This window comes from Neolamprologus brichardi, chromosome 8, assembly GCF_056152115.1.
Source record: "Neolamprologus brichardi isolate AB-2024 chromosome 8, ASM5615211v1, whole genome shotgun sequence".
Lineage (NCBI taxonomy): Eukaryota > Metazoa > Chordata > Actinopteri > Cichliformes > Cichlidae > Neolamprologus > Neolamprologus brichardi.
Window position 1 is genome coordinate 27,459,230 of NC_142111.1, and position 21,393 is coordinate 27,480,622.

Genomic DNA, 21,393 nt, shown 5'->3' on the forward strand with positions numbered 1-21,393 from the left:
TGGCAGTAACAGACATGATGTCCATAATACAAATGGAAGAGATCAGCAAAGACTGTAAAGACTCTTTTGAATGTCTGGAACACTTTGTGGAGGCCGGACTGGGCTAAACTGGGCCCAGATCTGTAAACTCTATTCCAGCTTTTGGTGTTCTGTCTTGTGTGTTTTGCGATGTGCATGTTTGTCTGAATTAACTGTTTTTACTGCAACACATCTGAGCCTGCTTGTTTTTGGGTTTGTTTTTGCTTTATATTTTGAAAATCCAAAATAATTTAAAAAAGAAAAGAAAAAAAGGAGAATCCAGAACCACAACCTGCTCGTCCTTTAGTTTTGGTAGATTTAGATAGTTGAGAAATTCATTATCTGCATCGATGGATGAATCTGTGACATGAAGCTTCGTTAAAGTCGTCAAAGACTTCTTTGTTGTGGCTCATGAGTTATGCTTTCAGTTCAACCCTTTATAGAATAAATATTTTTTCTTTGTTTAGTTTTAACTGGTTAGCAACAAATTTTTCTTTGCACTAGAAAAAGTTTTATTAAATTCTTTAATTTAGTTCGAGTTTTCTCAGGTTGTTGATTGTATGTTCTTGTGGTGAATAAATGACTTCACTTCATGCAGGCATCAGTTTAAAATCCTTGAGTGCAGTTTCACGCTCTGAAGCTGCTGCTGGGTGGAGTCTGTTTAACTCACACTGCTGCTGCAGTTTTAGTTAAATAAATGTTAGATGATAAATAATTCATCTGTTGTTGATCCCAGGCTGTATTTGCATAATTTAACAACCAGACGATTTTTATCAGGTCCTAAAATATATCAAAGCTTAGACGTGTCAGAGCATCTTCTTTGAACGTACATAAAGTGAAATCAACTCTTTTGTTCTGCAGTTAAATGTAAGTTCAGTCTGACACAAAGCAGTAAAAAGACCTCTGAGCAGGTCTCTTCCTCTGCTGCCCCCTGGTGTTCAAACTGTGCATGTTTTTACTTGATTCGACTGACAGGAAACATCCTGCGAGAATACTCAGCTGTGAAACTCTCAGTCATCTTTAAATAACAAAAGTAAAAACAGGACAACGTGTTAGATACACAGAAGAGTAAAAGTGAAGCCGTACTGCATATATTCACCACGACGCTTTAATTTGACTTCATTTCCAACCACATTTATTAAATATTTATATCGTTACAGGTTTAAATGTGTATATGTGCACAAGCACTTCTACTCTTCTTCACTTCATTTACTTCACTTCTTCTTCCCTAAATGTTCCCTAAATGTTCGAGAACTGATGAAGAGCTGAAAGGAAACTTTGGTAAACAGGATGTGGGACACAAACCAGGAAAACAAAGAGTAAGAAATAAATTAATAAATATCATCAGAATAATAAAGATTAGTGGTGCATCTGTTAATGAACACATGAAGGTAAGTTTCACGTGTTTGTTTCAGGTTTAAAGTTTTTCCATAAATTTGATTTTCTTTGATCTCTTCTGGTTTTTCTTTTTTATAACTTTTCATATTTTTCACACTTTTTTACACTTGTAAATGTTTTATTTCTTTTTGTTTTTTATCATGTACAATTAATGTTTCTCCAACATCTGTGATTCTTATTTTTGACAGAAATGTTTTCCTTGTACATTTTCATGTTGCAACTTCCTGGAAATGCTTCGACCCTCCGGCGCACAGAGCTCCTCCGTCGGGACGTTTGATGATCAGACTTTTAACGCGACGTCCGACAGAGTGAAGAGTCTCGATTATCCGAACAGTTTTTTCCTTTGTTTCCTTGGAGAAAGGCGGAGCCCTCGCTCAGCTGTAGCTGTATCCGGGCAGAGGAAGCATCTGACCCTCTTTGGCCTCGAAGAAGGTGTAGGACAGCGTGATGGTGTCCACTCGCGCCATCCGCGGGTCGTTGTCGAACTCGGGGTCGATGTAGAAGAAGACGGGCATGTCCACCTCCTCGTGAGGGTTCAGGCGCTGCTCCTCGAAGCAGAAACACTGCAGACACACGAGCAGAGATCACGTGTCACACGTGTGATAGCGACCAGCTCGGATCACCCGCCAACGCCACGGCTTTACGCGCCGACTCGGAGCGTCTCCGTGTAGGGCTCGCTCCCACAGTCCAAACACATCCATGCAGGTGTGAATCTAGTGTGTGTGTGCGACACACAGGCCACCTGTCCAGGTGTGCCCCGCCTCTCAACCTCCTGCTCACCTGTCCAGTGTGGCGAGTGTTGTGATTGATCATGTGACTGATTATTGATTACCTGGATCTTGTTGAAGTACTGTCCGGCGTCAAAGGGCACCACGTTGTAGGTGGAGATGCCGATGATCGGTTTGTCTGTGGGGTTCTTGGCTCTGTAGAACGCCAGCGCCGTCTCCCCGGGAACCACCTGAGGACAGAGCGTGTGCGTGAGGAAGAGGAGGAGGAGGAAGTGATGAAGGATGGAGACAAAGTGCGAAGTCTTACGAAGATCTCCGTCTGCTGCGGCCTGAAGTTCCACTGCATGCTGGCGTGCGTGTCGGCGTTGAACGTCACCTTGATGACGCGCTCCTTCACCGGCGTCATCGTCGCCACCTGCTCCACGTCGTGTCCGGCCACCGCCGTGCCGCCGAGCCCTGTTGCCTGGCGACAGAAGCTGAGCGTTCAAACGAGCTCTCAGCAGCTGTGTGTGTGTGTGTGCGCGTGTGTGCGCGTGTGTGTGCGTGTGTGCGCGTGTGTGTGCGTGCGTGCGTGTGTGCGTGTGTGTGCGTGTGTGTGCGTGTGTGTGCGCGTGTGCGTGTGTGTGCGTGTGCGTGTGTGTGCGCGCGTGTGTGCGTGCGCGCGTGTGTGCGCGCGTGTGTGTGTGTGTGTGTGCGCGTGTGTGTGCGTGCGCGTGTGCGCGTGCGTGTGTGTGTGTGTGTGCACGCGCTCACCTGGCAGTAGAGTCGATACAGCGGCACTGCGGCGTATGCCAGGCCGATCATTCCCACGCCGGCTGCGGCGATGTAGGTCAGCGCAGTCTTGTTCCTGTTCCTCCACTCCTCCTCCTGACTCTGGGTCTTCCTGCTCCGCCCCCGACTGTGGAGGCGCTGAGGACGCCACCGCCACAGGAAGTTCTTAGCCTGAGAGCGCAGCCCCCTCGGAGCGCCACAGCGAAGCGTCCGGACGCATCGCGTTAATACCACCGAGGCCTGAGGAAGGCAGAGGGGCGGCTGCAGCAGCAGAGGCAGCAACATGGCTGCAGTCAGTCACACCTGAGACTCACCTGCACGACAATCAGAGTGTTAGTGTGGAATAAACAGGAAGACGTTCTCCACATGTTTAACTCGTCAGGTGAAAACCACAATGAACCAAACTCCATTCAAAAACTACACGATTTTACGCCACCACGCCAAACTGCACCGACTATTATTCACAGAATAATTTGAATGTTGGTGACTTTATGTTGACACATCACAGTCTGTAAACTGAGCTGTTATTTTATATTCACCTGCACTCTGCTTCAGAAATGTGCACATTTAGAAACTTTGCCCGGTAACAAAAGTTCTTTATGTGCTAAAAGTTTATCAAACAGCTTTTCCACATTTTTAAAAGTGACCCTTTAATTCCGCACATTACACACTGTGTTAGTGTGGAAGCAGTGCACTGACCCCCAAACTACATTTACAAAAGGTTCACTTTTAAGACACTTGTCTTACAAACAAATGTAAAAATAAACACATATTTAATAAATACACATCCTGCGAGAGAAACAGTCACTCTTCAATTCGGCCAATGTGACACTTGACAAGCATCGACTCCTTAAACGTAACCGAGTCGAAAGTATCGATGACCTTCTCTTCCAGCCGATCATCGCAACAGGAAACAGATTTTTTCTGCTTTTATTCAGCCTTTCAAAAGCATCCTTTGCCGAATATTTCCACGGACACTGATAATCATGAAAACGTGTCTCTGATCTTTTGCTGTGTGAGTCCGCGTCGTAAAACAGAGCCCAGTCTGAATGTAACGACTTTTAGTTGGAGGTTTGACGCTGATTTAACCACAAAGAGCAGAAACGTTATCGGGGATCATCGGCTTCACAGATCTGCACTCAATAAATCTGATTTTAAATAAAGCGATCTGACAGCAAACACGACACCTGACACACACACCTACCTGCAGCGGCTGACTGCACACGTCACGCGGCTCACTCACCTGTTGTTAAACTCTAACTGTGGACTAACTACAGACGCTCAGTGGGAGCTTCATGGTTTAGTTACCTGTGGAGTTTCTTCGGCATTCACCTCTGCTCAGTTACCAAACATGATTCCGGAAACACTTCGGTGTAACACACAATGTGGTCCGCTCCGCCCCCTAGCAACAAGCGAAGCGTTCCGCCGGCGGAGTTCCGCAGGGTAACGGATCACGTGACTGAATTTATCCGCTGAGAAATGTTGTTTAACACAAACTTCACTGTAAAAATACCCGAATAACAGGAGTCGTTTGTAGTTAATTGGTTTTCATTAAAAGCACCTAAAATATATATAAGTTAATAAATAAATAAATATTTTTAAAGAACAAAAGAGAAAATTAGACAGAAATAAACTAGATTTGACATTTAAAATGTGATTTTAAGGAAAACAGCCAAAATATGCAAATTAGGAACATCTTCAGCTTGGCCTCCAACAATCTCTAAACTATCTCTTTCACTCTTGCTGTGCTCCTTCTGTCTGAAATCACCCCTGATATTTAAAGCCTGACAGACCTGCACTAGCGCTGTACTCATTTCCATTTCCCAGCGCGACAGTCCAGAGACCACACTGAGGTCTCAGTATAATATTTTCCTTCCTGTTGATCGACTCTCTGGCTTAAATAACTTAAAGTGCCTGTTATTTAAGTGAAATAAATAACTTAATTTAATAATTTAATATTTAACTTAATTTAACCTAAGTTAAATTAAGTTAAATCCTGTTAAATCCTCTCTTAGTTATGCAGCAATAGACGTAGGCTGCTGGAGGATTCCCATGATGCACTGGGTGTTTCTTCTTCACTCACTATGTGTTAACAGACCTCTCTGCATTGAATCATATCTGTTATTAACCTCTGTCTCTCTTCCACAGCATGTCTTTATCCTGTCTTCCTTCTCTCACCCCAACCAATCACAGCAGATGGCCCCGCCCCTCCCTGAGCCTGGTTCTGCTGGAGGTTTCTTCCTGTTAAAAGGGAGTTTTTCCTTCCCACTGTCACCAAAGCACTATGAATGTTGAGTTGTTCTCTGTATGTATTTTTTTAGGGTCTACCTTACAATATGAAGCGACTGTTGTTGTGATTTGAGCTGTATGAATAAAATTTAATTGAATTTAATATTATAAAAAAAATTGTAAAAGTAGTCTTTTGCATTGCGAAGTTTTTTATTAGTGTGTGCTCAAATGGCACAGTCGGACCTGTCCAGGGTGTACCCGCCTCTCGCCCAGTTTCATCTGGCACCCTGAATTTGATCAGCAGTCATGAAAATGGATTGTTTTAGTTTGAACACTATGATAACAGCTTTGAGCTGATTATGATTTGTTCTGATGACACCGCTCCTGAAAATAAACTCTCCTAGCAGCAAATATCATAACTACAACAGGTATAGGTTTTGTGCAGTTGGCTGTAAACTTAATGTCATACAAATAAATTTTTGTATGACTCATTTAAATGTCCTCCTGAAAGTGAAACTCCTACAAACACACAGGCTGTAACGCCAGCTACAAAAATACCTCTGCTCACAATTTTTACTCACAAACGGACTCTGAGCCTCTTTGTTAGGTTTTTGTTTGGTTTGACCTCCATAAAACACCGGCACGTTGGAACATGTGTCCTAACCCGTTTAAGTAATATCAGCGTTTTCTAGTCTTCTAGTCGTCCTTATCATATCTCCTACCAACTTTTCCTTGACCTCAGTGTTTTCATCGAGGTCAAGGAAAGCAGGTTAGGAACATGAGATAGGAGGTACTTGTGGACACCCAGAGGTTTATTCCAAAGTCCTGAGCAGTGCCACATAGACCCTTTAAACAGCAGCTCCATGTTTCTACAGTGGATCTGTGGCTGTATGAGCACATTTCTATTGAGCCAATGTGACTGTGATGAACAGAGCGATCAGCTGCACTGCTGCTCAGAGAAACCTGATGGACTCGGCTGAATCTTCTTTCAGAGACAAAGAGGACGCAGCTGCAGCTCTGCTCCCTCACACGTTTACTTTCACTGATGGAAAATGACATTGAACTAAATTGCAAACATGTACAGGCTCCACCTCTGCCTGTACATGTTTGCATTTCCTGCTTCTCCCATCAGGATCAGCTGGTTTGTAGCCGCTAACTGGTGTAGCAGGGGGCAGGAGTGGATCCTGAATTTACACATTAATGATGCGTCAGGGGATCAGGAGAAACGCAGCTGTTTTCTCTGAGCTGAAATGATGCTTGAAGTTTAAGATGTTAGAAAGTCATTCTTGAAACCTCTGAGTTTTTCTCTCCTTTCAGCCGCTGCAGGTTACACCAGGTTAAAAGCACATGTTCATCTACATTTCTGTGTTTTTATTATGTACAAAAATGTAAATATACTTTTATGTTCATATGTATTTGTATTTTCTAATTAGCGCTCTTAAATATATACAACAATAATATAAATTATTACAGTATATTATAATTATAATGCTATCTTTATTAGTAGTAGTAATCTGGAGGCCGATTCACCGGCTAGCCTGGCTCCGGTCGCTGACGCTGTGAGGGGAAGTACGGTGGCCGGCAGGAAGAAACGCGCTGGTAGTGCGGGGAGCTGCAGCCATGGAGGGGGTCACCGTCGGCCAGGTGTTTGACGCGGAGTGTATCCTCAGTAAGCGGCCCAGGAAGGTAAGCTCAGCGCCGGTGGCCCGGGTGTGGTGTGGTTCCGCTCGGCCCGGCCCGCTGTGACTGTTCTGTCTCCGCAGGGAAAGTTCGAGTACCTGGTGAAGTGGAGAGGATGGTCCTCCAAGTAAGTAGCTCGCTAGCTGCTAACAGCTAACGGTCATAACAAAGCCGGGCCGCGGCTCGGTTCGCGCCGCCACCGGGGCTCCTACCGCGGCACACGGGGGGAGAAGCACGGCCGGTACCGACCCATCGGCGCCCGGCGTCGATCCACGGCCTGCCGGCGGACACGTCCAGCTCCAGGGCCGCAGCGGCTGAGGCTCGGCCGGTCCTGCGCCACCGAGCAGCCTGATGTTGATTTGCTGACATGTTTTGTATTTGTGGATAACGCTGGCAGCTGTGCGTGGGCCTCCGTGATGGCTCCACACAGAAAACCCGCTCGTGTCCGTCCTGAATGTGAAATGTTTGTCGTGTTTTCAGGCACAACAGCTGGGAGCCCGAGGAGAACATTCTGGACCCCCGGCTGCTGGCAGCCTTTCACAAGAGGTCAGTTTGTCCCCAGACTGCAGGTAAACGCAGGTGTGCTCCACGAACACCTGCGTGGAAGCTCACCTGAAGTCAGGGCGCAGTCAGGGAGCTCCTCCCAGCCGCTCGTTCAGTTAAACACCTTAATATTTGTAATGTTTTTAATCATAATTTAAATAAGCAGTTAAAAGTAACTTTGTTAAGAAAGGTTGTAGAGTAACAAAATTTATTTAATATTATTTAACATTTATAAAAATATAAACACGTCATATCAGAGTTTATAAATTATATATTTAATTTTACTGATAGTTATAATTACTGAAATAAAAAGTCTATTGTTAGTATCAAAAAGATTTAAAAAATAATATAAAAATGTGTTTTGTCTCTAATATACATATGAATTAATTACATATTAAATAAATGTAATTAATGAAATAATACATTTCATTATAAGTAAACTTTACTGTCACAGTAAGATAAATGTATAGATATATATTTTAAAAAGTTAATGATGGCGTCAATAAATAATAAATGATTAAAAGACTAAAAATATGTTTATTACATACTTTACATGTTTATATAATGTAATTAATACATTTAATTTATTATTAAAAATATAGAAATATGTTATTATATTCTGCAGCACGGTGGTTAGCACTGTTGCTGCACAGCAAGAAGGTGTCTCTGTGTGGAGTTTGCATGTTCTCCCCGTGTTTGCGCGTTCTCCCCGTGTTTGCGCGTTCTCCCCGGGTACTCCGGCTTCCTCCCACAGTCCAAAGATATGCAGTTAGTGGGGACAGGTTAATTGATTAATCCAAATTGCCCATAGGTGTGAACGTGAGAGCGATTGGTTGTCTGTGTGTTGGCCCTGCGACAGACTGGCGACCTGTCCAGGATGGACCCGCCTCTCGCCCTATGACAGCTGGGATAGGCTCCAGCGCCCCTGAAAAGGAGAAGCAGATGGATGGATGTTATTATATGTTATGTATTTTAAATATGTTACATATTATATGTTAATAAATTATTATTCTAGTATTCAAACAGAAATATATGTAAATAATATATAAAAGAATTAATATGTATTAAACACTAATAGTAATAATAACAAATATTATAAGAGAATGATGTATATTGAATGTATTTAATAATAAAATTACAATTTAATAATTATATTATGTGGACATGTAATAAATATATATTCGATATGTAATTTCATATCGATGGGTGAGCAGGCGCCCAGGTCTGTGGCCCCTCCCCCTCTGACTGAATATAAATATATAAACATGTAACTATTTAATTTCATATTTCTGATTTTAATGACTGGAAAGCAGCAGAATCAAAGAACAAACTGACAGATGTTTGTCAAATGTGACGCGCGTCAGTTCACGCTTGTTTTTACAAAAGACGACGTGTTGAATGTTTGCACTTCCTGTCTGCGTGTTTAAATAAAGTTTGTCTCGATCTGTTCCAGAGAGCAGGAGCGCGAGCTTCTGTTTCAGAAGAAGGGAAAGAGGCCGAGAGGACGACCTCGAAAGATTCAGGTGAAACACGCTGACCCCGCCTCCTGATTCTGTCTCATGACCTCTGACCCCTCTTGCTCATCCCGTTCTGTTTGTGTTCTGCAGCCGGCGCCCACCGTCACGAAGGACGACCGCTCCTCGTCCTCCTCTTCCTCTGGCCTGTCATCAACCGCCTCCTCGTCTTCCTCAGAGGATGAAGAGCACACAAAGAAGGTGAAGCCCGCCCCCCGCGTCCACCCCGTCCCTCAGAAGAGGCCTCAGATCCTGCTCGCCAAACCCGACACCCCCCGAAAGAAGAAGCGAGGGAGGAAGCCGCTGCACCCCGACCTGAGGGCTCTGAGGCAGGCAAAGAGCCGCCCTCCCCCGCCGCCGTCTCCACCCGGTCCACGCCACCACCAGCTGCCCAGAGACGAGCCGCGGGCCAGCGTGAAGAAGCCGCTACAGCCGGCCAGCTTCACCTACACCGGCCTGAGCCGGAGCTCCAGAGAGGAGGCCGGCTCCGCCTCCCAGACCTCCTCCGCCTCCTTCTCCCAGGCCTCCAAACCCGGTGGGCTCGGCTGCATTTGGACCAATCGCTCGCTCGCAACCTCCTCCCTGTCCTCCGGCTCCACCTCCCAAAACAAAGCCACGCCCACCGCACAGAATAAGAACTCTCTGTCAGAGCTGAAGCGCTCCGTCCCGGAGATCGGCAGAGGGGACGGCTTTAAGGTGACGCCTCTGAAGCAGGGCGGAGCCTCTGGGTCGCTGGGACTGCACAGCAGCTTTGGAGGAGGCGCAGTGGTGCAGCGCCCCCTGCTGGCTCAGAGGAGGCAGGATGGCAGCGGTGGTCAGAGCGGGGTGGCTCCACACAAGCATCTGAGCACGAGTTTGTCCAAACCGCCATCGTCAGCATCGCCGTCGCCCCGAGACAGAGCCAGCCAGGCGCTGAGCCTCCGCGCCCTTAACCTGCAGAGCGTCGGCAAACTGCCGCCCACGAGCGGCCTTCAAGGAAGCAACGCTAGCGGGGTGGCGGTAGCGAGAGCGAACCCACGGAGTAGTGGCAGTGGGATGGTCGTAAAAGGAGGAGCGAAAGATGCTCGCGCTGGAGGCGGAGCTCCAGAGCAGGGCAAGGACAAACTGACGGGTGGTGGCGCTGCTCGAGGGAGTAGTGGCGTGAGGCAGGACGGCCGTAAACACGCGCTCGGCTCTCAGAACAGGAACCTGAACGAGCTCAGCACCGGCGACTCCGACGAGACTAGCACCAGCGAGTCAGAGACGGAAGACGCTCTGTTTCCTAGCAACAGCAGACCCAGCCGCGGCAACAACGCCACCGACTCTGACACGGAGACGGACTGGAGGCCGGCGCGGAGCCTCCTGGAACACGTGTTCGTCACAGACGTCACAGCCAACTTCATCACGGTGACGGTGAAGGAGTCGCCAACCAGCGTGGGCTTCTTCAGCTCCCGGAACCACTGAGCCGGCGTCCGCTCGCCTCCCAAAACAGCTCAGGGTTCCTACACCTCTCTGGAAATCCAACACTCAGTCATTCCCGGCGCCTCCAGGCGACCCTTCGGTTCCAAGACACAAAAACACGGTGGAGAGATCGAGCAGGAAGCTCCTCACAGTCGTAGGAACCCTGACGTTCAGACCCCGTTCACACCTGTGATCAGGCTGCAGTCCGCCGACCTTTAACCCGCAAACAGGTCACCTTCACAGGGTCAGAGGTCAGGCGACTTTCATACCTTTTTAGACCTTCCTACCTTCCTGTTAGGACGGAAAATGTATTAAAAAAAGTCAATATAACAAAATGTTCCCTTCCTCTGAGATAGAATACACTACGGCTGCCAGGAGGGGGCGCTAATGTCGGGGCTCAGATTAAGCTCAGAAATATTGAGTCGTCTGATCGACAAACACAGTTTTAAACTAAACTATGTGAAAACGTTTTTGTATCTAAAGATGAGAATTTGTCCTCCTCCTTTAAAATGTATCACCCTTCCAGGACCTGAAGCTCAGTCAAGCTGCACTCTGACAGCCAAACCATCTGTTCTCTGATTGGATTGTTACATTTGTGATTCACACATTGACCAATCAGCTGGAAGGAAGAAAAATTGGGTCAAAATTTGTACCTGTAAGATGAAAGTGACAGAGTGAGGGAGTGGAGAGGTTTACGCTCCGGATCTGCAACCTTAACAAAAAAATGTGTAACCTGTGTAAATACTTTTAGACACACAAAGTCTCATCTATAGATGCACAAACACAACATTTCTTTACAAAGTTCTAAAAAGATTTGCAGCACAGTTTGACTCCACACTAATGAACAGCTGATTGCTGCCATCATGGAGGGAAAGTCTGTGTGTTCCTGCAGGGTCGTCCTCGCAGTTTAAAGTTTCGTACTGAGCATGCTCAGGGCGAGCAAACAAACAGCGGCTCATTGTCTGCATATAAACACTCCGGCTCACCTCTGGTTTCTCTGTCTTAAACACAGAGCGTCAGGTGTTTGTCAGGAAGGTGTTCAGGTATGAACGTAGGTCAGGCCCAACGCAGCTGAGACCAAACCAAAGTCAGGATGAGGCTTTGATGATGTCGTAAATATGACGAGGATGACATCAACACATTGATTTCATTGGCTAGAAGGTTGGCGCAGGCTTCTGCACCCTCTGCTTAAAAAGGAAGTGACGTCCTCCTCGGAGCTTCCTGATCAGCTCAAGCTTCCACACAGACCAGCCAAAAAACCCTGAAAGACAGAATTATTGATCCGATTGTTTCTGCGCGACACGCCGCCCACATCCACAGCTGCTGTCACTGACCCTCGGACTGTCACAGCGGCTCCGAGGTGTCGGCGGTCGCTTGGCGCGACGTGAAACCACGCCCCTATGAGTTGGTTTGTTTCTCGTCCGAAAATACTTTTTGTTCAGTCGCCCAATAAAAGATGATGGAAACCGTCCGCTCGGTTTTTCTCACATCGCTGAAGCGTCTCGGGTCGCGTCTCGGATGCGTTTTGGTGCTACGCCGCTTCCAGCACAGTCCGACTATTCTGGGTCCTCCAGGAGGCTTTGTGTGCTCGCCTCCTCTGCAGCTCTGATCGGTGTCTAAACGGGGTCTGGACGCACAGGTGGACGTAGACAGCGCCTCAGGTTCCCCCTCACAGCAGGACTGTTGGCCCGCCGCTGGCAGGATTAGCTCCAGTAGGATGTTTGTGTTTGTTGGACGTACGCGGCTTCTTCCAGGGCAGCATGTTTAAAAGTTTCCTCCATCCGTCGTCTTTCAGTTCTCTCTGGACCAAAGCTCTTACGAATGTGTCTCGTTCTCAGTGTGGTATCGACAGTGTTTCTTGCACTACGTGCAGTATAAGCTCATGAGACATCCCATAATCACTTCTATATATGTACATATATATATTTAGCAGTTTTGTACCATTTGAAACCATCGCCGTGTCTTTTGGAGGTGAAATATGTGTTAATTTATATTTGTAAATATGTTTTTCATGTGATATGTAATGATCTATGCGGTGCTCATTTTGGCGTCACGCACCTGTAGCCGGAAATAAACCAGAAGCACCTGAAACTGTCTGTGCGCTGCCGTGTTTCACCACCAGGTGGCAGCGCTGCGCAGAGAGCGAAGTGGATGCAGGTGCTCGCTGACGGGTTGATGACCAGGAAAAGTTTTAAATGAATGCAGTTAACAGGAAGTTTGCAGGTCATACGTAGGTCACGTGATGTCACACCAGTGACATCATCAGGTCACATGGACGGAGCGTCCAACTGAGACAAAGCACTGTTAATAAATCAGCTCCTGTAATAATGTGATGAACGCAGAATTGATTTTTCTTGTGTTAAAAATGAATTAACCTGTAAATAAAATTACATATTAATAGACTGATTGTTTTAAAAATATGTTTGAAATAAAAAAGAAAATATTTTAAACATTTAAAATGAATAAATTATAATTAAAATATTTTTCAAAACAATATTAAAAAGATTTAAATAAAACACCATGAATAAATATTAGAATTTAAAAAACCGCCTTAATTGTGATCTAATAATAATTATTAACAGGGAATGTGATTAATAATTAAAAAAAGTCAATTACAAAGTAAAATACTGAAATTATAAAAGTTAAAAATGATTTTTGTAAATTTTTATTTTAATAAGCAAACCATTCAAGAGATTTCAGAAACTATAAATAATGAAATCAAATCTGTTGTCAGGTTGATGCCACAGCAGCCATAAAGAAACGGTTTCTTCTTGATGTGTCGCTGTGTGTGTGTGTGTGTGTGTGTGTGTGTGATTTATGGGCCGAGCAGGGAGGTGGAATTTTCCCAAAATATGTTTGAGTAAACTGCTGGGTGTAACCCCCCCCCTACAGCGATGGAGGACGCCGCTTCTCTCCGACTCCTGGTAATGCAGCTGTTATCCTGACGACTCGGTTGGTTCACTGATGGAGGAGCACAGGCAGCTACACACTACTGCCCCCTCGTGGCTGCTGTGTGTGTTTCTTCCAATCCTGACGCTACAGTCGCATCCAAATAACTGAAAATGAAAAATATGAAGTTTTCATTAAATTTGTACCTGAGCGCGTTATTTATTCTAAACGTTGGACACATTGTGTTTAGTCAGAAATCAAATAAATAAATTAAGTAATATTACATGAATAACATTAAGGGTTATGAGAAATGTTAGAAATAAAAAAATAATAATTGTTGAATAAAAGCCTGAAAAAGACTTCAGCAGCTCTGTGTCTGCAGACGGACGCGTCTCCCTGCACGAATACAGCCAGACTGTCATCTGCTGCTGTGAGACATCCAGCAGCTGACCTTCAGCAATCATCTGCATCACCCAGCAACGACCCGAGGATCTGACCTCTGACTGGAAGACCCTGACTGTGTTTACTCTGCTGAACCTTATCTGTCATCACACAAATCAACCCAAAAAATCAAAAAGGAAATACTTAAAGTGCTCAAAGCAAGAATGTTATACACATTGTGTTTTACACGTGTGTTCCTCAAAACAGAAACAACAACTATAAGCAGATTATTCAAGTAGCTTTCACTGCAGGTGGAATCAGGTTACACAAAGCACACACTTCCACTCTGAGCACTGCTGAGCTCTTCATTTGTCCAGGCATTCAGAATGGAACCAGCGGTTATCACACTGGATCTGTACACAAAAACATATGAGCTTTCATAAACACATGAAGTAAATAACTCTATGTTTTAATCAATTACAATCCTTAAAGACACAGAGTCAAATACTTTGTTGTAGATAACATAAAACTATTTTTTAAAACACTATACCCAGTCAGTGATGGAGGGTCCTGGATTAGGTGGTTTTGCCGTTGCACACATGGCACAGTTGTTGTCACTGTCAAATACTAAAACATAATATATATATATATATATATATATATATATATATATATATATATATATATATATATATATATATATATACATATATACATATATATATATATATATATGTATATGTATGTATGTTAGTGTTCATCAGTTTGACACAAATAAATATGTCCATTTGAAGAAGATATTACACACCTGAGGCCTCAAGTATTGTCTGTGCAAATGTCCTTCGTGCCTGGGCCGTCTCTTTTTGGTCGTCAAAAATGTCATTTCTGGTTTATTTGACCCGGAGTCAGAATCCAGCGAGATATCTGCGTCACCTCTTACAGTTTTCCTGTAATCTGAGCTCAAAGTTGAGGACATTAAAAGTACAGTAGAGTAAACTGGGTAAATTTTATTGTTAATTTTCTCTGAATCATACAGTAATATTGGCTGTGGATCACAGGGTGCAGAGTGGAGATGAACCAAAACTGGGAGTGGATTGTGAAGTGAAATAGTGTCAGGACACAAAAGACTTCGTTTCTAAGCCGGGCTCCACCCATACCGTAATATGCGTAAGAGTAGTGCAACAACATTTTCGGTGCGGCTGGCTTGACTGTGACTTTGTAAGTGAGGGCTCACTTCACCGCAGTAAACTGCTGCTGTAGAGGAACTACAAACATATTCTTGGCTACACTCGATGTGGAATAAAGTGCTGCAGGAAGCGTCTGCCTGCTGTGAAACAGGAAAACTATTCAGGAAATTCCAGAAATGGAGGAAAAAATGTGTCGACTCTAAAACAAAGAGTCTCTGCACGTTTATGACCTTTTATATAGAAATGAAAGTATATTTCCACAGCGTGAGTGTTTGTGTGCTGCTCATCGTCTGTCTCTGGTTACTAATGTTGTGCTTACAGGTTTTACGCACTGACACGTTTGTTGCGCCACAGGAAGTCCAGCGCGGCGCGCGGACTGCGGTGTACGCGTCGGCTCCTGGCAGTCTCCTCTGAACACCGGGGTTTATGACGCGTGGGCGGGGACGCCGGCGGCGACCGGGCAGCCGGGTGGGTGGCCACAGATGCCGGCTGTCTCCTCGCACTGCATTGAAACCCTTGAAGCACGTGGGTGTGACCTCCGACATCTCCCACTCATCCCACCTGCAGCCTGTTTTCCAGTCTCTGCTGCACAGACGCAGCGTGAACTCTGCTCATCATTTACGTGAAAACGCGTCAGACATGGCAGATTCTTTCACTTTGTTTCACTGAGCTCATGTTGGGAGGACGATGAGCTGCAGACGTGCTCCTGTTGGAGGTTTTTCACGTTCAACTGATCATTTGAAACGTTTTTGTGCCACTTTCGGACAGAAATGTTTCACGAACATTATTTTGACCTTATTTTACTTAATATGTGATTCAGTTCTCCACAGTGGTTTAGCTGTGGTCCGTAGAGCTCCTCACGTGGGCCAAGATGAAGCACCACCCGAGGAGAAAGAGCACGTCTCAAAGCTCAGGGTCACTGATGGTGTCAGTGGGTCTTCAGTGATCTGCGCGCTCCTGGACTGATGCTGTTTCTCACATGTTTACAGATTTCCTTGGTTTAGTCTTTGCGCTACGTAAACCACTCAGACTTGATGTTTTCTAATATTTTGCAGACTCAGGTCTGTAGACAACAAACAATAAAACTATATCAAATATTCACGATAGACCGAAGCTGAATGCGTGACGTGATTCTGATGAGAACGTCGCGCACGTATTTCTACAATAATCAGCTGGATTTATAGAATTTAATCTTTCAATATTAATCTTCAACCTACAGGAAGAACATGAAGAAAATCTGTAGATGTTCAGCAGCAACAGCGGCACAGGTGTGCGCGCCACCTGAATACGTGCAGAGGAGAGCCCGCCGGAGCCGTCCACCGCCCCTCCATCCTCCCTGCTGTCTGTGAAACTCTGGTTTAAATAACGATCCCACATTATTCATGTTAGTTTGAACTCATTCGTACCGAAACGACGTTCAGCGTCTCTATTAAACACAAACATTTAAACACAACACAGATAGAAAACTGCTAAAACGCTGCCACCTTGTGGTAAATGTGTTTATTTCTCCAAAGAAATGACAAGAATAAATCACTGATAATAAGATAATAATTTTCTCGGTTACATCATTTAGCTGGAACCTGATCTGCAGGTTTTCCACCTTAAAATCAAACAGAAAAAACACATAAAGTCGCCTGAATGTGACAAATGTTCCTGCGGTGCTGCTCGTTTCCACCCATCTGTACTTTTCTGAGGACATAAAACAGATTCTGGATCTTTTGCACTGATCCTGAGCAGACTGACTCCACGTGGACCCGCAGGCGCGCGCCGGTCTGTGGACCCGCAGGCGCGCGCCGGTCTGTGGACCCGCAGGCGCGCGCTGCGTTCGGGGTTTTGGCTGCTGTGAAAACATTTTACATTTCTCGCAAAAACAAATTTGACACTTTTCTGTTTCTGGAACTGAAGACAAAGTCAAACACGTGATTTTACAGGATGACGTGATGAATAAATAAAGTTCTCTGCTGTCCACGCCTGTGATGATGTCACACCTGTGCAGGTGTGATGCGGGTGTGAGTGGAGAGTCTCAGCTCGGGCAAGCGCACTTGCACTCAGATATGAGTGGGTACTGCACCGGGATCCACGCGCACCGGAGCGCGTTCCTGCGCCGGCAGCGCCACCGCAGCAGGGTCACGTGCGCGGCTCTGGCGGGCGTGCACAGCATGCCCTCGGGCACCGAGCACGAGCGCTTGTTGGAGCAGCTGCCCACTTTCACGTAGCGCGGCCAGAAGCGCGCGCCCAGGTCACTCCAGGCGTGCTGCACCGGGCACGCGGCACGCGCCCACAGCCACTGTTGCAGCCGGCGGCGCGGCTTCCGGCCGCGCGGCGGCTCCGGGACCCCCGGGGAGTCCGGGGGCTCCTGCGGCGGGGATGCGGACATGAAGCGCGGGTCGAAGCGGGCTCCCAGCAGCCCACGCAGCTCCGTGACGTTCAGGTCCCGCTCCGTGGGGTCCAGCGCCGGGTCCGGGTCCTCCTGCAGAGCCTCCACCGGCAGACCGTCCCCGGGGACCGGCCGCAGCAGGAAGCAGTGCTGGCACGCCCCCTCCTCCGTCCCAAAGCCCACGGAGAGCACGAGCGCAAACACGGCCAGGAGGGAAAAGGGCTCCATGTCCACGAGCCACACCCCCACGCAGGTATCCAGAAAGACCTTAGCAACCTTAAGAGCGCGCGGGGCGCAGAGGCGGGTCCGCGCAGTCCGTGTCCAGGTCCACGGCGCGCGGGACTCCACGCGCGGTCCGCATGCTGCTGCTGGTTCTCCCGAAGCCAGAGTGAAGCCTCCGCTCGCTGCAGCCAGATATGCAGGGTGCTGATGTCATCCACGCCGGGCCCACCCCCTCCCAAAAAACTCCAAGTTCACGCACAAGCGCGTGACCGTGAGCAGGAGGAGAGGAAAGCACCAGGAGGAATCCACGCGTGATGAAAGCTCATAAAGTCAGCACAGACATGAAGTAAAAGCGTGAGTGGTACAAATACTCCAGAGTACTGTGGAAGTACCAAACGCCATGTGAGGTGCCCCCCCAGCTTTGAAAGGAATCAGTACTTTTACTGTAAGTTACTGTAAGTTACTGTAAGTTACTCTGATACTTTCTGCTTTCACTCCAATATTTTCTATGTAAATATTTTAGAGGTTACTTTCTGTAGTTTCTGCAGATCAGAGCAGCTAAACAAACATGTCTGACTCTGCACATGTGGACTCATCTGCACCCTCAACCTGAACCTCGAGGGGTCAAATGTCGTTCTGACATTTACCTGTTAAATCAACTGTTTACCTTGTTTAGTAACAGATTTGCATTTAAGAAATATAATAAATAATAATAATATAATAATAATATAATAAATATAACACAGAGAACAGCAGCCGTCCCAAACCTGTAAACTCACTGTTGATATCAGTTTTTCTCTCGCTGTCTCCTCACAAACCTGTTCAGTCAGCACCTCCTGCTGCCGTCCTTAGGAAACCCCGTTTTTACTGTTGTTTATATAAAGCAGGACATTTGTTCCAGAAGGTTCATCCAGATTAACATCTTCTTTATGTCTTCATGTTTATGTCACATTCATTACTGCCGGTGACGACGTGCAGCAGACCCTCGTCACCCTCAGCTCAGCCTGAAAAAGTGAGGAAGGGTCAGAGTCAGAGTGGACATCAGGTGCGGTGAGAGCTCTGCGATCTCCACCCTGACGGAGTCTTCAGGTCAAGCAGCGTGGAGCGCTGCTTCCTGCCAGGATTCCCAACAGGAAGCAGCGTGGACACCTGTAAGCCAGCAGCTCGCTGTGACTCATGTCTTCAGACACGCCTCTTTAATGAACGCAGCTTAGATCAGCGCTCCGTTTATTTCAGCCTCCTTACCTGCTGTGACGAGGCAGCAGGTGTGTTTCTATGAATGTGTTTCATCCTGTTTGATTTCTGCTGTCAGCTTCATCGACTCTGTAAACCTGACACTGAACCTCCAGCTTCAGAAACTTTGTTTTGAAAGGTGATTTCTGAATTCATGAAGTTATTATTCTCATGTACATATCAGGTGTTTAGAGAAATAAATGTCTTACAGCTGATCGTTCACACCAGGGGCGATTTTAGCCCATTTTTGGGGGTGCTTCAGCACCCCCAAAATGAATCAAAGCACCCCCAAAGATTTCTTACTTTTTTTGACAATATTTGCTGTTTGTGTGACACACTACTACAAATATAAAAAGCATACAGTACTGTACTTGTTTGAGACGTAACATTTTAACAACAAAAGTATAGATAACCCCCCCTCCCAAAATGGTTTGTTCCAGCTCTCTCCTGCTCTGGCTCTAGCGCTCTTGCTGCCAGAGCGATGGTGGCTGAGACACAGCGGAGCGGAGGTGTTAGTGTCTGACTTAAAACAGGACATATTAGCTGCATTTAACCTTCAGTTACTCTTTATATAGTTAGGTAGGAGTCAGACCATGTTTCTTTTTAGCTGAAAAACATTACACCAGGTAACCTGCAGTGTTGAAAACGTGTTTCCCGACAATGTTTGCTACCCTACAATTCGTCCTGCTCTGTAGTAAATTCAGCGACATTTCACCGTCCTGTTCCTCCCATTGAAATGTATACAGCCTATGTAAAAATCTAAAACTTTAAATTTTCCGTAGCCTAAAGTTGTTACCACTGTCCTGTTTTAAATGGATACTAACTAGCTAACTGACTGAATGCCCATTAACCTTATAACTCCTGTTGTGTGTGTGTGTGTGCATACAGAGAGACAGCCAGGTTCATAATGAATATGAGGAAGTTTTTTCATAAAAAAGGAGCCACATTCAGGTAAAAGTGTAAAATCAAATGATCCGTCAATCAAGAATAATGTTGGATTAGTGTTTCAATATTTATATCTTTTATTAGATGTTCATGTGGTTTGGTTATTTGCCTTTTGGTTGAAAGTACACTGAGAGAGGACTTTTTGTTAGTGATCTTAATAGTATTTTTTCATATTAATGTAATTTTTCATCTAATTTAATACAATCTATTTGTGTATGATTGTCAGTCCAAAGAGGGAGAGAGGAAAGAGGGGAACATGAGGAGAAAGGGCAAGGTCAGGAAGAACCAGGTAAGAAAACAGACAGGAAACAGTGACAGGCACAACACAAACTCACACAATCTGGAAGTTGTGTTCTCCCTATATTAAAGCTGTTATACAGAATCTGCAAAACAAACTGGGTTGAAACATTTTGACCCTCTTTAACAACATTCCAACATAACATTATAATTGATTGGGGAGATTAAAATTAATGATATATTTTTATGTGGTTCAGCCACAACTCTACTGAAACCTCAGCCAGTAATAGGTAGGCCAGCTTTTGGACCGTCCAGTTGTCTGTATGACTGCCACAGTACGTACATCACATTTGCGCACTATCAGAAAGTGCCAAACAGCCCTGGTGGAGTGAGGAGCTGTAAAGAGAAGCAGATGCTCTGTTTATATTCTAAAAAGCTTGTTTCAAAGATTCTGTACAGCAGCTTTAAATGTTTTCCAAAAGCACACATACACTTCTCAGTGTTTCTCAAACTTTTTACAGTGTGGACCACCTGATAAAATGTCAAGCTCTCCTAAGGACCACTATGAAAGCATGAAACTCATAAATCTTACAACAGAAAATTAGTATTATTAAATTAGTAAAATTAGTATCTGCATACATTGTACACATTGTATACATTCTACCACAGGCAAAGTTGCCTCCATTTTTATAGTTTTTATTAATATTATGTAATAATTTATTTGTAACAATTTATTCTGTTTCGGGAGGTTTTTTTATGTATCTGTATTATATTATACATACACATTAAATGTGAATCTCTGTCCAAAAAATGCAGTCAGTTTACTTTTTACTCACTATGAGCATCATTCATTATTCTCACCCAGTAATTAAGGTTAGGATATGTATTTTTTTTATTCCAATCCATTCTTCTTTAGCAGCATTTAAATAACCTTGATCAGATTTGATGGTTTTGTTACAGACTTTTCAAAAAAGTGTTTTGCTTTTCTTTCACAAATGTGGGGATTCAATTGTGTTAAAATGTACAAAACAGTGATGTCATGTTGTGACGAGGACCCAGGCACAGAGAGACTTGATGAATTTAAGAATCTTATGATTTAATAAAGAAATTTGCAGACTTACACAGAGATGGTAAAATTATGATGACTGATAATGGAGATGAATACAACAGACGATGAGGACAGGGAGGAACAGGTTTAAATGCACCAAGGAGACAGTCAGAGAGAACTCGGGACAACATTTAAGGATGCAGGGACTGACAGAGACAGGTTTATCTTGCCTGGCTGGGCAGCTCTCTGGGTGCTCAGCACCCCCAAAGCTCTGATTCTAGAATCGCCCCTGGTTCACACCACACGAATGATTGCTGTATAACACTCTGACGCTGTGGACAGAATAAACCTGATGTGGAAAGATGCAGAACCGCCCGTCACAGTTCAAACTGACTCTGAAGATCCTGATGGATGACAAAGATGTTGATTTATGGTTTTTATCCACGTCCAGCTCTGCAAGGTTCCCTAAACAGTTGAGGTTTTCTTTGTGACCCCTGCCGTCCTCCCCCCTCCGGCTCCTGCTGAATTTTGGGTAATTTTGTGGCCGGTGACA

At 45.3% G+C, this 21,393-nt stretch overlaps 3 protein-coding genes across 5 annotated transcripts; 1 reads left to right on the forward strand and 2 right to left on the reverse strand.

Annotated features, from left to right (window-relative positions):
* Window positions 1–1,248: 1,248 nt before the first annotated feature.
* Window positions 1,249–4,523, reverse strand: cox11 (cytochrome c oxidase assembly homolog 11 (yeast)). Of its 3 annotated transcripts, none has more exons than XM_006793301.3 (5): window positions 4,159–4,523; window positions 2,898–3,229; window positions 2,452–2,607; window positions 2,249–2,374; window positions 1,249–1,979 (listed from the first exon to the last, which is right to left on the reverse strand). In XM_006793301.3, exons 2-5 carry the CDS (start codon window positions 3,198–3,200, stop codon window positions 1,791–1,793), a joined length of 774 nt encoding a protein of 257 aa, XP_006793364.2. In that variant the 5' UTR covers window positions 3,201–3,229; window positions 4,159–4,523; the 3' UTR covers window positions 1,249–1,790. The 3 variants fall into 3 exon arrangements, with proteins under 3 accessions (XP_006793364.2, XP_035764739.2, XP_006793363.2); XM_035908846.2 differs by having other exon boundaries at window positions 4,120–4,523; XM_006793300.3 differs by having other exon boundaries at window positions 4,224–4,521.
* A 2,198-nt stretch (window positions 4,524–6,721) lies between these two features.
* Window positions 6,722–12,723, forward strand: LOC102797064 (chromobox protein homolog 2-like). The gene is made up of 5 exons (XM_006793303.3): window positions 6,722–6,830; window positions 6,908–6,951; window positions 7,305–7,370; window positions 8,821–8,890; window positions 8,975–12,723. Exons 1-5 carry the CDS (start codon window positions 6,765–6,767, stop codon window positions 10,322–10,324), a joined length of 1,596 nt encoding a protein of 531 aa, XP_006793366.2. The 5' UTR covers window positions 6,722–6,764; the 3' UTR covers window positions 10,325–12,723.
* A 3,922-nt stretch (window positions 12,724–16,645) lies between these two features.
* On the reverse strand, window positions 16,646–17,508 carry nog3 (noggin 3). The gene has a single exon (XM_087845161.1). The coding sequence runs from the start codon at window positions 17,381–17,383 to the stop codon at window positions 16,802–16,804; it is 582 nt and encodes a 193-aa protein (XP_087701287.1). The 5' UTR covers window positions 17,384–17,508; the 3' UTR covers window positions 16,646–16,801.
* Between the last annotated feature and the right edge of the window lie 3,885 nt (window positions 17,509–21,393).

What these genes read in the sequence shown, in the direction of transcription:
- LOC102797064 (XM_006793303.3), top strand. Translation starts at nt 6,765, where the DNA reads ATGGAGGGGGTCACCGTCGGCCAGGTGTTTGACGCGGAGTGTATCCTC. An exon ending in TGGAGAGGATGGTCCTCCAA is followed by an intron (nt 6,952 to 7,304) that starts GTAAGTAGCTCG and finishes TCGTGTTTTCAG; the next exon opens with GCACAACAGCTGGGAGCCCG. An exon ending in CTGGCAGCCTTTCACAAGAG is followed by an intron (nt 7,371 to 8,820) that starts GTCAGTTTGTCC and finishes GATCTGTTCCAG; the next exon opens with AGAGCAGGAGCGCGAGCTTC.
- nog3 (XM_087845161.1), bottom strand. Translation starts at nt 17,383, where the DNA reads ATGGAGCCCTTTTCCCTCCTGGCCGTGTTTGCGCTCGTGCTCTCCGTG.
- cox11 (XM_006793301.3), bottom strand. Translation starts at nt 3,200, where the DNA reads ATGTTGCTGCCTCTGCTGCTGCAGCCGCCCCTCTGCCTTCCTCAGGCC. An exon ending in TGTATCGACTCTACTGCCAG is followed by an intron (nt 2,608 to 2,897) that starts GTGAGCGCGTGC and finishes TTCTGTCGCCAG; the next exon opens with GCAACAGGGCTCGGCGGCAC. An exon ending in AGTACTTCAACAAGATCCAG is followed by an intron (nt 1,980 to 2,248) that starts GTAATCAATAAT and finishes GTGTGTCTGCAG; the next exon opens with TGTTTCTGCTTCGAGGAGCA.